The sequence below is a fragment of the Phyllobates terribilis genome, unplaced genomic scaffold (genome assembly GCF_046119375.1).
Source record: "Phyllobates terribilis strain yellow unplaced genomic scaffold, ASM4611937v1 Scaffold_7__3_contigs__length_470593459, whole genome shotgun sequence".
Classification (NCBI taxonomy): Eukaryota; Metazoa; Chordata; class Amphibia; order Anura; family Dendrobatidae; genus Phyllobates; species Phyllobates terribilis.
The window spans coordinates 424,307,497-424,322,741 of record NW_027362767.1 but is presented as its reverse complement, the minus strand read 5'-3'; the positions used below and the strand labels follow the sequence as shown (position 1 = coordinate 424,322,741).

The 15,245-nt window shown below is 45.0% G+C and overlaps 1 protein-coding gene across 1 annotated transcript; it reads left to right on the top strand.

Annotated features, from left to right (window-relative positions):
* The first annotated feature begins 264 nt into the window (after nt 1-264).
* On the top strand, nt 265-15,207 carry LOC141155154 (cytochrome P450 2A13-like). Its single transcript, XM_073641841.1, has 9 exons — nt 265-479; nt 1,297-1,459; nt 3,286-3,435; nt 3,816-3,976; nt 5,110-5,286; nt 5,478-5,619; nt 6,989-7,176; nt 14,057-14,198; nt 14,785-15,207. Exons 1-9 carry the CDS (start codon nt 300-302, stop codon nt 14,967-14,969), a joined length of 1,488 nt encoding a protein of 495 aa, XP_073497942.1. The 5' UTR covers nt 265-299; the 3' UTR covers nt 14,970-15,207.
* Nucleotides 15,208-15,245: the final 38 nt, after the last annotated feature.

The window sequence follows — 15,245 nt, the reverse complement described above, 5'->3', positions numbered from 1 at the left end:
GTGCTGCCGATCTTTACATCGGCGTAAACGATCTATTGACCCCATTTACAAGAGTTTCGCTTATTTTTTGGCAACATATTTAGACGAGTCAATTATAGGTTAATGTAAATGTGACATTGTACGTTCTGTCTCCATTATCTGGAGATAATCTGGGTAATTATTATACGTTTTACAACCTATTATGCAGCACAGCTGTAATTCTGCACCGCACGCCCTCCTGTCCTTGGTAATGACGAGTTGGAACGCTGCCCTGACCCTATATAAACACACAGGACACAATGCAGCCCGAGCTGTAAGGGATGGCGCTGAGTATCGCAGCCACGCTTCTCCTGGCCACCGGAGTCACTCTCCTTATTTATCTCATTAAATGGTGGGGTAGGGTCACACAGAAGGACCTCCCCCCAGGACCCACACCTCTGCCCGGCGTGGGGAATATCCATCAAATCAGCACCACAGAACTACCACGCTCATTAGTTAAGGTAAGAGCACATACTTTATGACAGTCGGTGTCACTTACTCAGTGGCTTGTTGTAGTTTCAATACAATCAGTGTTTTATCAGCAGGAGATTATCACTGCAGGACTAGGCGTCACATGCGCAGCAGTCAGGATAATCTGTGTAGCCCCACCCAAAACACTGATTGGCAGATTGCTGTGTACTCAAACCAATCAGTGGTGTTGGTGGGGTTATACACAGTTTAGCATTCAGAGCACTGCTACATCTAGAGCAGAGAAAACAGGGATTCTATCAAAACTACAGCAAACAGCCCAGTAAGAGATACATCACTGGAATGAAGTTCTCTGTCCCTACATCATGCTCCTCTCAGATTCCATAGCAAACACCTCCCTTTATGTAGAGTGTACACAGGCCAATCAGTGGTGTGGGCGGGGTTATGCTTAGTTTAGCATTCAGAGCACTGCTACCTTTACAACAGAGAAAACAGGGATTCTATCAAAACTGCACCCAACAGCCCAGTAAGAGAAACATCGCTGGAATCAGGGTCTCTGTCCCTACATCATGCTGCTCTCAGATTCCATAGCAAAAACCTCCCTTTAATAGACTAAGATGAGACATCCAAGAAGAAGCTCTCCTTTCTGAATAAAACAGGGGAGTGCAGCAATAGATCCCTGTGTATCTGTATATAATACAGTCGTGTGCAATAATCACATTGTGAGATCCAGAAAATATTTCCCAAGCGTCTGGGTAAAACGTCCTTGCAGTGGACGGGATGCGGATGTGTAACACACTCGTGTGAACTTGGCCCAAGTGTTACATACCTCATTTTTTTCTTTTCTAGCTGAGCGAGACATACGGACCCGTCTATACCATCTACTTAGCAAACCTCCGGACAATAGTGCTGATCGGGTACGATGCTGTGAGGGAAGCGCTGGTGGACTGCAGCGAAGCCTTCAGTGACCGCGGAGACACCGGAGCAGGGGAATTTTTTTTAAAAGACTTTGGTAAATTGTAAAGTGAATATTTAATCTGAAAATGTCTAACTCACACTTTTACTGTTCAATTTGTTTTCTGCTATCAGTAATTGTACAGGAGGAGGAGGTGAGCTGTGACATCACCTATTGTGAATGGTGGATCCTGTGTTATCTACTGTATATAGAGGTGTTATCAGTCATTGTACAGGAGGAGGTGAGCTGTGACATCACCTATTGTGAATGGTGGATCCTGTGTTATCTACTGTATATAGAGGTGTTATCAGTCATTGTACAGAAGGAGGAGGAGGAGGTGAGCTGTGACATCACCTATTGTGAATGGTGGATCCTGTGTTATCTACTGTATATAGAGGTGTTATCAGTCATTGTACAGAAGGAGGAGGAGGAGGTGAGCTGTGACATCACCTATTGTGAATGGTGGATCCTGTGTTATCTACTGTATATAAAGGTGTTATCAGTCACTGTACAGGAGGAGGAGGAGAGCTGTGACATCACCTATTGTGAATGGTGGATCCTGTGTTATCTGCTGTATATAGAGGTGTTATCAGTCATTGTACAGGAGAAGTAGGTGAGCTGTGATATCACCTAATGGTGGATCCTGTGCTATCTACTGTACATAGAGGTGATATCAGTCATTGTACAGGAGGAGGAGGAGGTGAGCTGTGACATCACCTATTGTGAATGGTGGATCCTGTGTTATCTACTGTATATAGAGGTGTTATCAGTCATTGTACAGGAGGAGGAGGTGAGCTGTAACATCACCTATTGTGAATGGTGGATCCTGTGTTATCTACTGTATATAGAGGTGTTATCAGTCATTGTACAGGAGGAGGAGGTGAGCTGTGATATCACCTATTGTGAATGGTGGATCCTGTGTTATCTACTGTATATAGAGGTGTTATCAGTCATTGTACAGGAGGATGAGGAGGTGAGCTGTGACATCACCTATTGTGAATGGTGGATCCTATGTTATCTACTGTATATAGAGGTGTTATCAGTCATTGTACAGGAGGAGGAGGAAGTGAGCTGTGACATCACCTATTGTGAATGCTGGATCCTGTGTTATCTGCTGTATATAGAGGTGTTATCAGTCATTGTACAGGAGGAGGAGGTGAGCTGTAACATCACCTATTGTAAATGGTGGATCCTGTTTTATTAGCTTTATATAGAGGTGTTATCAGTCATTGTATTCCAGTCTGTGTTGATAATGAGACTGTTGAAAAGTCTTCCGTAAAAATAACAAGATTTATGAGTCTAAATTGTATGAAAATTGCAAGATTTCTGCTTTTTATGCAAATTGTAATATGAAATTGAATAAATAAACTCTGTATTTAGCACAAATACTGGATTTATTCTTGAGGTCATTTTCTGATGATAAATTATAATAGATGAATAGAATGATGATGAATGGGTCCCCTCGATGTGGATTACTGTATGATGCTGTATCCAGGCCGTGCTGTATATATGAACCACGTCTGGATGGTGCGGGAACAATGTGGATCTTTCCTGGCCGCGCTCCTCTCAGAGATGTGGACGCTCTGTGACCGGGATCGGAGGTTGGAAACACAAATTACTGTAGACATTTCGGAGCCGACTCTATAAATCCTGACCTTTCTCTCTCGCTACTACATTAGTGTTCACTATAGAAAGCAAAGACTTAATTACATAAAGCTGAAAAATACAAAACTTGAGTTTGCAGCTTTTAATGTGGTTGTCAGTGCCGCCACTTCCCTCCACGTTCAGTGCCGCCACTTCCCTCCACGTTCAGTGCCGCATCTAGACAGAAGACAACACCCATGTTTTTTCTAAACCTTTTAACCCTTTGCTTGACCTTACAGGGGTCATTGCCAGCAGTGGAGAAAGATGGAAAATCCTTCGTCGGTTTTCACTGACAACTATGAGAAATTTTGGAATGGGAAAGAGAAGCATCGAAGAAAGAATCCAAGAAGAAGCGCGATGTCTCACCGACAGATTCATGAAGGAGAAAGGTTGGTGCAATCTAAAAAATATGTTCTCAGGTCGCTCATACAGATATGACATGAAGGATCGGTCATGTTCGTATTCAACATGCCTGATCCTTCTTTTCCAAATGCTGACGATTGTATCACTGTCGCGCTGCCCCTATATACGGCCACCTGCAGAAATCCCCGCACTTACAGCCTCGTCTGCTATTATAAAATCTGATACAGTGTCTCTTTCAGTAGGAGATAACTGCTCTAACTGTAAAGAATCCTTTCCTATTAGCTGCCAGAATCGCCTTTCCTCCACACGTAATGAATCTCCCCCTTGGTCCTTTGTATTGACCAGACATATTTCCCCAATTTCTCTAGTGTATAGTTACTGACGGCCTCTTTCTATTTACTTGCAGACGCTCCTATTAACCCTTTATACGTAATGCGACAAGCTGTCTCCAATGTTATTTGCTCCGTCGTGTTCGGTGAAAGATTCGACTACGAAGATCAGAAATTCTCCACCCTTTTGTCGTATATTAATGATATTTTCCAGCTGATAAACACGCGCTCAGGGCAGGTAAATATCATAAAACGTGTATTCTAGAATCTATAGGGGTGTCGTGTAATTACCATGAAATTACAAAAAATAAAAGGGCTATAGCAAATTCTGCCCACATGACTTATGGTTGTCGGGGCACCTTGGCTCGAATCAGAAATGCCACAATAATTGAAGATGGGATCCACTGGGTAATCTATCCTACCGTTTAGTGTCTGCAGATGCTGCACACACAGGGGTTTAGCTGCAGGGAGTGCAGAGGTAACACCCCCCCCCCCCCCAATTCCTGGCAACCTACACTACCAAATACAAGTTAGTAAGAAGCAGGGGACAAATGAAAAAAAAAAAGTATAATGGGCGTCAGGATCTGACAACACAGGGTTTATTTGTAGTCTGTAGCCATGGAGATATAAAAGTCTGAATTCAAAGGGTAACTTCAAAATTCTGGAGCCTAAAGCAATTAAAAATACCACTGTGCCATTTTAAAGGTTATCAGGTTTAAAGGGGATCTGTCAGCAACATAATGTAGGGGCCGAGACCCTGATTCCAGTGATATATCACTTACTTTTTGCGATTTCAATACAATCAGTGTTTTATGAGCAGATTATCACTGCAGGACTGGGTGTCTGGTGCTCCCTGGTCCAGCCCCGCCCCCAGCACTGATTGGCAGCTTTCTGCTTATGCACAGTGATGTGGGCAGAGTTATACACAGCTCAGCATTCCGAGAACTGCTAGATCTGCAGCAAGGAAAACTGTGATTCTATCACAACTGCTGCACCAAGTAAACTAAGTGATACATCGCTGGAATCAGGGTCTCAGCCTCTACATCATGCTGCTTTCAGATTACATAGCAAAAACCTGGTGACAGGCTCCCTTTAAATTAAACTTGGGTTGGGATGAAAATAGCAAAATCGGGCATACTCGCCAGCTGTCCCCCCTGTATATCTAGCACAGGCTGCACCACTGAGGCCAGTGATTGGCTGATAATGCACCTTTCCAGTTACCTGACCGCTGCAGCCGATCACAGTATAGGTGCACTGAAGCAATAAAAAAAAACAACAATTTTATAAAGGTGAATAATGAATAGAAATATGACGCGGGACCAAGAAAGTAATAGTAATGTTGTTTATTGTATTTCTTTTTTCCTTTATTAGCTGTTTAACATGCTCCCCACCGTAATGCCCTACATTCCCGGTCCTCATCAGAGGATCTTCAAAATTACAGAAAGCCTGAAACAATTTATCAATGAGATGATAAAGAGCCATCGAGCCTCCCTGGACGAGAACTGCCCCCGGGACTTCATAGACTGCTTCCTCATCAAGATGGAGGAGGTGAGATATTATTATCAGCCCTCCGAGGGTCGCACTCTGTATGTAGAGAACATCAGTAATCACTAAAATAAGTCGCTGACATCAAACCTTCCACTTCACTTTGACTCCTATCTGCTCTTAAAAAATTGCACGTTTTTGTCCATTATTGACATTTGCAAATAAATTTTGCATTCTAATTTTTTTTTTTTTAGGAAAAAAAGAACCAAGGCACAGAATTTCATGACGAGAATCTACAGGCGACGATATTAGATTTATTTTTTGCTGGAACGGAGACGACTAGTTTGACGCTGAGATACGGTTTTCTTATACTCCTGAAATATCCTGAAATACAAGGTGATCATTTTAATGCCTGTTTGTATTATTTAACTTTTCATGTTGATCCGGACACGCAACGTAATAGCGACTGCAAAGCGGGATAAAAACTTTTTACATTTTTTTTTTTAAATTCTGCCTTTCCATTGAGGAGATATAATTGATCAAAGTATTTGGCACCTAATGAGTTAACTTTAGTCAAGTCAAAGTGGATGTTGTCACATAGCAACTCATACAGGAAGTCCATGGCCCCCAGTGAAAGCTCTCTGATAATACAGAAAGTCCACACCCCCAGTGAAAGCTTTCTGATAATGTAGGAAGTCCACGTCCCCAGTGAAAGCTCTCTGATAATACAGGAAGCCCACACCCCCGTGAAGGCTTTCTGATAATACATGAAGTCCCAGTGAAAGCTCTCTGATAATATAGGAAGTCCACTCCCCCAGTATAAGCTCTCTAATAATACAGGAAGTCCATGCCCCCAGTGAAAGCTCTCTGATAATACAGGAAGCCCACACCCCCAGTGAAAGCTTTATGATAATACATGAAGTCCCAGTGAAAGCTCTCTGATAATACAGGAAGTCCACTCGCCCAGTGAAAGCTCTCTGATAATACAGGAAGCCCACACCCCCAGTGAAAGCTCTCTGATAATACAGGAAGTCCACACCCCCAGTGAAAGCTTTCTGATAATACATGAAGTCCCAATGAAAGCTCTCTGATAATATAGGAAGTCCACTCCCCCAGTAAAAGCTCTCTAATAATACAGGAAGTCCACGCCTCCAGTGAAAGCTCTCTGATAATACAGGAAGTCCACGCCCCCCAGTGAATGCTCTTTGATAATACAGGAAGTCCACGCCCCCAGTGAAAGCTCTCTGGTAACACCCACCTGGGACTTAACAAAAGTTAACTCATTAGGAGCCAAATACTTTGATGGCTAATATCTCCGCAACGGAGAGGCAAAATTAAACAATCAAAAAGGTTTTATTCTGCTCTTCAGCCACCATTACATCATGTGTCTAGTTCAATATGAAATGTTCCCTATTTAATATGCTCCTCATGTAGGATTGTAGCTGCAGAGGGCGCAGGAGTCGCAGTCTGAGTTGGTGAAAAGTTCTGCTACATTGGTCCTAAAAATAGGAAATAATAGATTAGTGGTCGTGTTCTTGTTGCAACTTTTTTTTAATATCAGTTTTTTTTTGCTGAGAACAGAGAATATAGTTATTATAAATATCCCTAAATTATATCACGGGATGGAGCAATGTATTTTACCTTTGTTGAAGCTGTATTAGTTCTATTTTTTTGGTCCTGAGATGGCGACATTTTCCCCAGAATTAGTTTTTGGTTACGACCAGACTAAACAAATATGTCCTTTCTTCCATTTTATAAATTTCAGAAAAGATCCACAAAGAGATCGATAATGTAATAGGTAAAGATCGCTGTCCGTCCATAGAAGACAAGACTAAGATGCCGTATACAGAAGCCGTAATCCACGAGATCCAGAGGTTTGCCGACATCGTCCCGACAGGAGTGCCGCACGCTGTCAGCAAGGACACCACCTTCCGAGGATATCACATCCCTAAGGTGCGGTGTACTCGTCTTATCTCGTCTTATCGACCACACCTGGCCGGTTCTTGCTGCTTGGCCTTGGGAAGATGTGGGGCTTAGCAGCTCGTGCACCACTGCTAATATTCAGTCTCAATCGCAAGTTTGACTTTGACTTTCTTCAACCATTTCTGTCTTTTAAGTTTATGAACTCAGGCGGACATTTAACTCTTACCCTACTCATATTTATACAGTAACTAGTGGTTGTCCCTCAGATACACCGGGGATATCCTATCTAAAAAAAGTTGTGCTGCTCTCTCAATATCTCGGGTCAATTCTTTCTATCAACTACCAAATAGATCTCATTCCTTTGAACTCCAAATTAGATCTAAATCCGATCAAGTTCCAACTAGATTTCACTCCTATTAACTAAAACTAGATCTCACTCCTATCAACTACCAACTAGATCTTACTATCAATTACCAACTAGATCTTACTATCAATTACCAACTAGAGCTCACTCCTACCAACTAGATCTCACTCCTATCAACTACCAACTAGATCTCATTCCTATCAACTACCAACTAGATCTCACTCCTATCAACAACCAACTAGATCTCACTCCTATCAACTAAGTCTCACTCCTATCAAATCCAAACTAGATCTTACTCCTATCATTTACCTACTTCCGACTAGATCTCATTCCTATTACCTATCAACTACCAACTAGATCTCACTCCTATCAACTTCAAACTAGATCTCAGTCTTATCAATTACCGACTAGATCTCACTCCTTTCAACTCTAAACTAGATCTCACTATCAGCTAGATCTCTCTCCTAGCAACTAGTGTCACGGGTGTGTTGCCACGAAGATCGTCACGAGTACACAGCCTGACTTCTCGCAGCTGACTTGTTGGTGCTTTGTGTTTTTTCGGCAGTGAAGGAGTTAATTCTCTCTCTCTCTGGGCTAGCTGAGGTCCAGCCTCGCCCAGCTGCAATCAATGCTTCTTTAGTGAGACTCCTTCATATTCCTGCAGGTCTGTTTGGGAGGTGTCGGTGAAAGCTTTTCATTCAGACTTACAGAGCGGATCGTGGTGTTTGGAGTTGCTGAGATAAGTGTATTTGGAAGTGTATTTTCCCTTTCCTCGCTTTATCATTTATCTCCTTTCCCGTTGGTGTTCCCTCTGTTGTAGTTGTGTAGAAGTTGTATGCAAGGTGGTTTTGGTTTTTCCCTTGTACTGTCTCGTTCGTCTAAATACTGTGTGTGGGCATATTATTTCTGGTTCCCAATTGTTGTGATCGGGGTCCTTCTCAGGACTAGATTACTGAGGTGCAGGGATCCTCAGGAGGTAGGGGTTACGCTGGCGGCCTGGACCTCTGTACCTTTAACAGTACCTCCAGGTTGAGGGATTAGTCAGGGCCCCAGCTTAGGGTCAGCTGAGGCCCCCTACCTCCAGTATTCTGTGACAGTGTGACATTTTCACCGACCAACTTAGTTTTTCTCCAGCTACCATGGATCCAGTAGCCGGTCTAGCTCGGCAGTTGCAGAGTTTGTCCATGGGGCTGGCGGACGTTAGGTCCAAGGTTTTGCATCCTCTGGAGCAAGCCGGACCAGAACCTAAAGTAGCTCTCCCTGACAGGTTCACTGGGGGGCGGGACAAGTTTTTTGTTTTCCGGGAGGCATGCAAATTGTACTTTCGGCTGCGGCCTCGGTTATCGGGCAGCGAAGAACAAAGGGTGGGAATTGTCATCTCGCTCCTACAAGGGGACCCACAATCTTGGGCGTTCTCTCTTCCCCCAAGCTCCCCGGTTCTCCAGTCAGTGGATAGGTTTTTCGCTGCTCTGGGACTCGTATATGATGACCCAGATCGGATCTCCCTTGCTGAGTCTAAGTTACGTAGGATTCAGCAGGGAGATCGTCCGGCGGAGGAATTCTGTTCGGAGTTCCGTAGGTGGGCCACGGACACCCAGTGGAATGACCCGGCTCTTAGGAGCCAGTTTTGTCATGGTTTATCCGACAAATTACAGGATGTGTTGGCACAGTATGACTCTCCCGCGTCACTGGAAGCCGCTATGGCCCTTGCCATTCGCGTTGACAGACGGCTTCGGGAGAGGTGCGGGATAACTCTACCCCCTGTAATGTCTCCACCTCCTACAAGGTCCCCTCATATGGTGGTTCCCCTGGTCAGTCCGGAGGAGCCTATGCAATTAGGAGGGACATCATTTCGGGGAAGGGGACCGGTGGAGCGCCATAAGACAGGAAGGTGTTTCCTCTGCGGGAAAAAGGGACATTTTATTGGGGGGTGTCCATCCCGTCCCTTGCAGAGTAAAGAGTCGTCGAAAAAACTGTTGATCCCAGGTTGTGTGGTGGACGGCAATCTGGGAGTAGGTATTTCGTCCCTAGGTTCGTCTCAGTTTCTCGTACCGGCGGAGGTGGTGGTGGGTGCGAGAACTGAGAGGATATCTGTTCTTCTGGATAGTGGGGCCAGGGCTAATCTGGTTGATGCTCAGTTTGCCCGGGTTCAAGGTATGCGATTGAGTGAGTTGGCTAAACCCATCCCCATATTCTCGATCGATGCCAGGCCTCTCGGTCAGGGAAGTTTTTTGCAAGCTGTGCATGGCGTAAAACTTCAAGTGGGGGCAATACATAAAGAACTGTTGTCTTGCTACGTGTTGGAGGGTCTTCCCACTCCTATAGTGTTGGGCCTTCCTTGGTTAGCTAAGCATAACCCGGTTATTAATTGGCAAACCAGAGAGATAAGCCAATGGAGTAAATTCTGTAATAAAAACTGCATGAACACGGTCATCGGTGCGGTTACTCCTTGGGTCTTACCTCCATTTCTGGCGGACTTTGAGGATGTATTCTCGGAGAATGGGTGTCAGGAACTACCTCCTCATCGCGAGTATGACTGTTCTGTAAAACTGCTCCCTGAGGCCAAGTTACCTAAAGCTAGGTTGTATAACCTTTCTGGTCCTGAGAGGCAGGCCATGAAGGATTATATTTCTGAAAGTCTGGCTAAGGGGCATATTAGACCTTCATCTTCACCGGTGGCCGCGGGGTTCTTCTTTGTTAAGAAGAAAGATGGAGGCCTACGCCCTTGCCTGGATTTCCGTGAACTTAATCGGATTACGGTCCGAGATCCGTATCCGCTCCCACTTATTCCCGATCTCTTTAATCAGATCGTGGGCGCCAAATGGTTCTCTAAGTTGGATCTCAAGGGGGCGTACAATCTGATTAGGATGAAGGAGGGGGATGAGTGGAAGACGGCTTTTAACACTCCGGAGGGGCATTATGAGAACCTTGTCATGCCATTCGGTCTGACTAATGCCCCGGCGGTGTTTCAACACTTTGTTAATGATATTTTTCGCCACCTGGTGGGACAGTTTGTTGTCATATATCTGGATGATATCTTAATTTACTCGCCGGATCTGGTGTCTCATCAGGAGCACGTTAGACAGGTGTTACAGATCTTGCGGGATAATAAACTGTATGCCAAGTGGGAAAAGTGTGTGTTCGCCGTACAGGAACTCCAGTTTTTAGGCTTCCTGGTTTCAGCGTCCGGTTTTCGTATGGACCCTGGGAAAGTGCGGGCAGTTCTTGAGTGGGATCGGCCGGAGAATCTTAAGGCACTACAACGTTTCCTGGGGTTTGCTAACTATTACCGGAAGTTCATTCGTAATTTCTCGTCCATGGTTAAGCCTCTCACAGACATGACTAAAAAGGGGACGGATTTTTCTAGGTGGTCTGACAAGGCTTGTCAAGCATTCTCCTCCTTGAAAAAATGTTTTGCCTCGGCACCCATACTCATTCAACCTGATGCGTCTCAGCCATTCTTTGTAGAGGTAGACGCTTCCGAGGTAGGGGTGGGAGCAGTATTGTCACAGGGTTCGTCCCCTGGTAAGTGGCATCCGTGCGCCTTTTTCTCTAAAAAATTGTCGTCCGCTGAGAGGAATTACGATGTCGGCAATAGGGAACTCTTGGCCATTAAGTTAGCTTTTGAGGAGTGGCGCCATTTTTTGGAGGGGGCAGTTCATCCGGTCACCGTCATCACCGATCACAAGAACCTGCTATATCTGGAGTCCGCTAAACGTCTGAATCCCAGACAAGCTAGGTGGTCATTGTTTTTTACCAGGTTTAATTTCGTCGTTACATATCGTCCTGGGTCTAAAAATGTAAAGGTGGATGCCTTATCTCGTAGTTTCCCTGGGGCCGGGAATACGGACGACCCGATTCCTATTCTTCAGGAGGGGGTGGTGGTTTCGGCAGTATGCTCTGAGCTGGAGGAGGAGATATTGGAGGCTCAGGGGGACGCCCCTGTTGGACCTCCGGGGAGACTGTTCGTTCCAGATCAGTTGCGACAAAAGGTGATCGAGGCACACCATAACTCAGTTTTTGCAGGACACCCGGGGAGTAAAGCAACTGTGGATCTCCTCTCGCGTCGGTTTTGGTGGCCTAACTTACATAAAGAGGTGGTAACTTTTGTCGCGTCCTGTGGGGTTTGTGCGCGCTCTAAGACCTCACATACCCGTCCGTCTGGGGCCCTTTTACCTTTGAAGATCCCGGAGCGTCCTTGGACTCATCTGTCTATGGACTTTATTACGGACCTCCCTCCGTCTTCGGGTAAAACGGTCATACTCGTTGTAGTGGACAGGTTCAGCAAGATGGCACATTTTATCGCTCTTCCGGCTCTCCCTAATGCTAAAACTCTTGCGCAGGTGTTCATTGGGGAGATTGTGAGGCTTCACGGGGTACCCTCCGAGGTGGTGTCTGATCGGGGGTCTCAGTTTGTGTCCAAGTTCTGGAAGGCGTTTTGTGCACGGCGGGGGATGCATTTGTCATTCTCGTCGGCTTTTCATCCTCAGACCAATGGTCAGACGGAACGTATGAACCAGAGCTTGGAGACATATCTTCGGTGTTTTGTGTCAGAGAACCAGGAGGACTGGGCTTCTTTCCTACCTCTGGCAGAGTTTGCTCTCAATAATAGGCGGAGCGAGTCCACTGGTAAGTCCCCGTTTTTTGGGGCATATGGTTTTCACCCCCAGTTTTGTACTTTCAGTAGGGGGGGCTCTTCGGGGGTTCCGGAGGAGGAACGATTTTCCTCATCTCTCGCTTCAGTATGGAGAGGGGTGCTGAAGAATCTGAATACTATGGGGAACCGATACAAACGTATGGCTGATAGGAGGAGAGTGTCTGGTCCGGACCTAAGTGTGAACGATCAGGTATGGTTGTCTACCAGGAATATTAAACTTAAGGTTCCCTCCTGGAAACTGGGTCCCAGGTTCATCGGGCCGTACAGAATCAGTTCTGTTATTAATCCGGTGGCATTCCGTCTTGACCTCCCCCCTACGTTTAAAATTCACAACGTGTTTCACAGATCATTGCTTAAGAGGTATGTGGCGCCGGTGGTACCGTCACCTTTACCTCCCCCTCCTGTGGTTGTCAATGGTAACTTGGAGTTCCAGGTATCGAGGGTCATTGATTCACGCTTTAATCGCCGGTCCCTTCAGTACTTGGTTCATTGGAAGGGGTATGGTCCTGAGGAGAGGATGTGGGTTCCTGCGTCGGATATTAACGCAGACCGATTAGTTCGGGCCTTCCACACGACTCACCCGAATAAACCTGGCCCTGAGGGTCCGGAGGCCCCTCGTAGAAGGGGGGGTACTGTCACGGGTGTGTTGCCACGAAGATCGTCACGAGTACACAGCCTGACTTCTCGCAGCTGACTTGTTGGTGCTTTGTGTTTTTTCGGCAGTGAAGGAGTTAATTCTCTCTCTCTCTGGGCTAGCTGAGGTCCAGCCTCGCCCAGCTGCAATCAATGCTTCTTTAGTGAGACTCCTTCATATTCCTGCAGGTCTGTTTGGGAGGTGTCGGTGAAAGCTTTTCATTCAGACTTACAGAGCGGATCGTGGTGTTTGGAGTTGCTGAGATAAGTGTATTTGGAAGTGTATTTTCCCTTTCCTCGCTTTATCATTTATCTCCTTTCCCGTTGGTGTTCCCTCTGTTGTAGTTGTGTAGAAGTTGTATGCAAGGTGGTTTTGGTTTTTCCCTTGTACTGTCTCGTTCGTCTAAATACTGTGTGTGGGCATATTATTTCTGGTTCCCAATTGTTGTGATCGGGGTCCTTCTCAGGACTAGATTACTGAGGTGCAGGGATCCTCAGGAGGTAGGGGTTACGCTGGCGGCCTGGACCTCTGTACCTTTAACAGTACCTCCAGGTTGAGGGATTAGTCAGGGCCCCAGCTTAGGGTCAGCTGAGGCCCCCTACCTCCAGTATTCTGTGACAGTGTGACAACTAGATCTCATTCCTATCAACTACCAACTAGATCTCACTCCTATCAACTAAAACTAGATCTCACTCCTATCAACTACCAACTAGATCTCACTATCAATTACCAACTAGATCTCACTCCTATCAACTCCAAACTAGATTTCACTCCTATCAACTACCAACTAGATCTCATTCCTATCAACTAACAACTAGATCTCACTCCTACCAACTAAGTCTCACTCCTATCAAATTCAAACTAGATCTTACTCCTATCATTTACCTACTTCCGACTAGATCTCATTCCTATTACCTAACTACTAGATCTCACTATCAACTACCAACTAGATCTCACTCCTATCAACTCCAAACTAGATCTCATTCTTATCAATTACCAACTAGATCTCACTCCTATTAACTCTAAACTAGATCTCACTATCAGCTAGATCTCTCTCCTAGAAACTAGATCTCATTCCTATCAACTACATCTCACTCCTATCAACTACCAACTAGATCTCACTCCTATCAACTACTAACTAGATCTCATTCCTATCAACTAACAACTAGATCTCACTCCTATCAACTACAAGCTACATCTTACGTTTAACCCTTCAGGTTTCTACATCTACATATTTTATACATTACTTTTTCAGGGAAGCTTCGTGTTCCCAGTCCTGACTTCTGTCCTAAAAGACCCCAAACATTTCAAAAACCCCGAGGAGTTTGATCCTGGACACTTCCTTAATGAGAAAGGCGGCTTTAAGAAAAGTGATGGATTTATGCCATTCTCTACAGGTAAGAGATTATTATATTGTTACGGCAAAAAAAATATCTGTAAACTATGACTGAAAGTTAACCAGGGTTAGAATATGACAAAACACTATTTTATATGGTTGGTATACGGGCTGGGATTAGGAAGACCAGAAACATCACTTGATTTTGGGAGTCAGTTGTTTTTGTTCTTACAAATATTCTATATCAATAGATGTAACAACCATCACATGAAACAAGGATGAGGCAGGTGTAACTTCCCCGGTCAGTCCTTTTATTTCCAGGGGGGATAAGCCTCTGCCAGTGATGTTTGGCAGCTGCTTTCTTCTCTTTCGCCATTGAAAACACTTGAACGCTCAGCTGAGCCTGGCTGTATGGGGGATGGGGGATTTCTGGCGTGAGGTGCTGTGGTACCACGTCCCCGTCCCGTCCCAGCTCTGACCACTTTGGCGGAGCTGGTAGAAACTAGTGTGAAAACGCCAAAAGTTGCAAACTGTTTGCGCAACTCCCAAAATTGCACAAAAAATTTGCAACTTTTCAAAGCAATTTGCACCAGAAAACAATGGTTACTCTTATAAGTTTTGCTTGGACTTCTTATCTGTTTTCTCAGGCAAACGCATGTGTATGGGAGAAGGCCTGGCTCGCATGGAGCTCTTCCTCTTCCTAACCACCATACTGCAGAAATTCACCCTAGAGCCGACTGTAGACAGGAAGAATCTGAGCATAAAACCCGAGCCCAAAACCAACGCTTCCAGACCGCAGAACTACCAGATGAACGTCGTCCCTCGTTTCTGAGCGGAAGACGAACTTCCTCCAAAATGGAAACCTAGAAGTTCCAGAACTTACCATATATGACGGCCGCTCTAATGGTTGAAGGACATCAACTGATAAAACAATACATAGACTCGTGCGCACAAACAAAATCATGGATATTTTTTCATTTTATTTTTAGTATTTCCGTGCCACAATAATAATGTACAGAATAGAATCAGAATTTTATACATTCGTAATTATTTTATGTTAATAAAAATATCGGACTGTGACGTGTCTATTGTACCCGATGACGTACAG

Bases quoted from the DNA above. Each gene is read 5' to 3' on its own strand.
- LOC141155154 (XM_073641841.1), top strand. From the start codon at position 300: ATGGCGCTGAGTATCGCAGCCACGCTTCTCCTGGCCACCGGAGTCACT. The intron at 3,977-5,109 runs GTAAATATCATA...TTCCTTTATTAG, and splicing joins TAAACACGCGCTCAGGGCAG to CTGTTTAACATGCTCCCCAC. The intron at 7,177-14,056 runs GTGCGGTGTACT...TTACTTTTTCAG, and splicing joins GAGGATATCACATCCCTAAG to GGAAGCTTCGTGTTCCCAGT.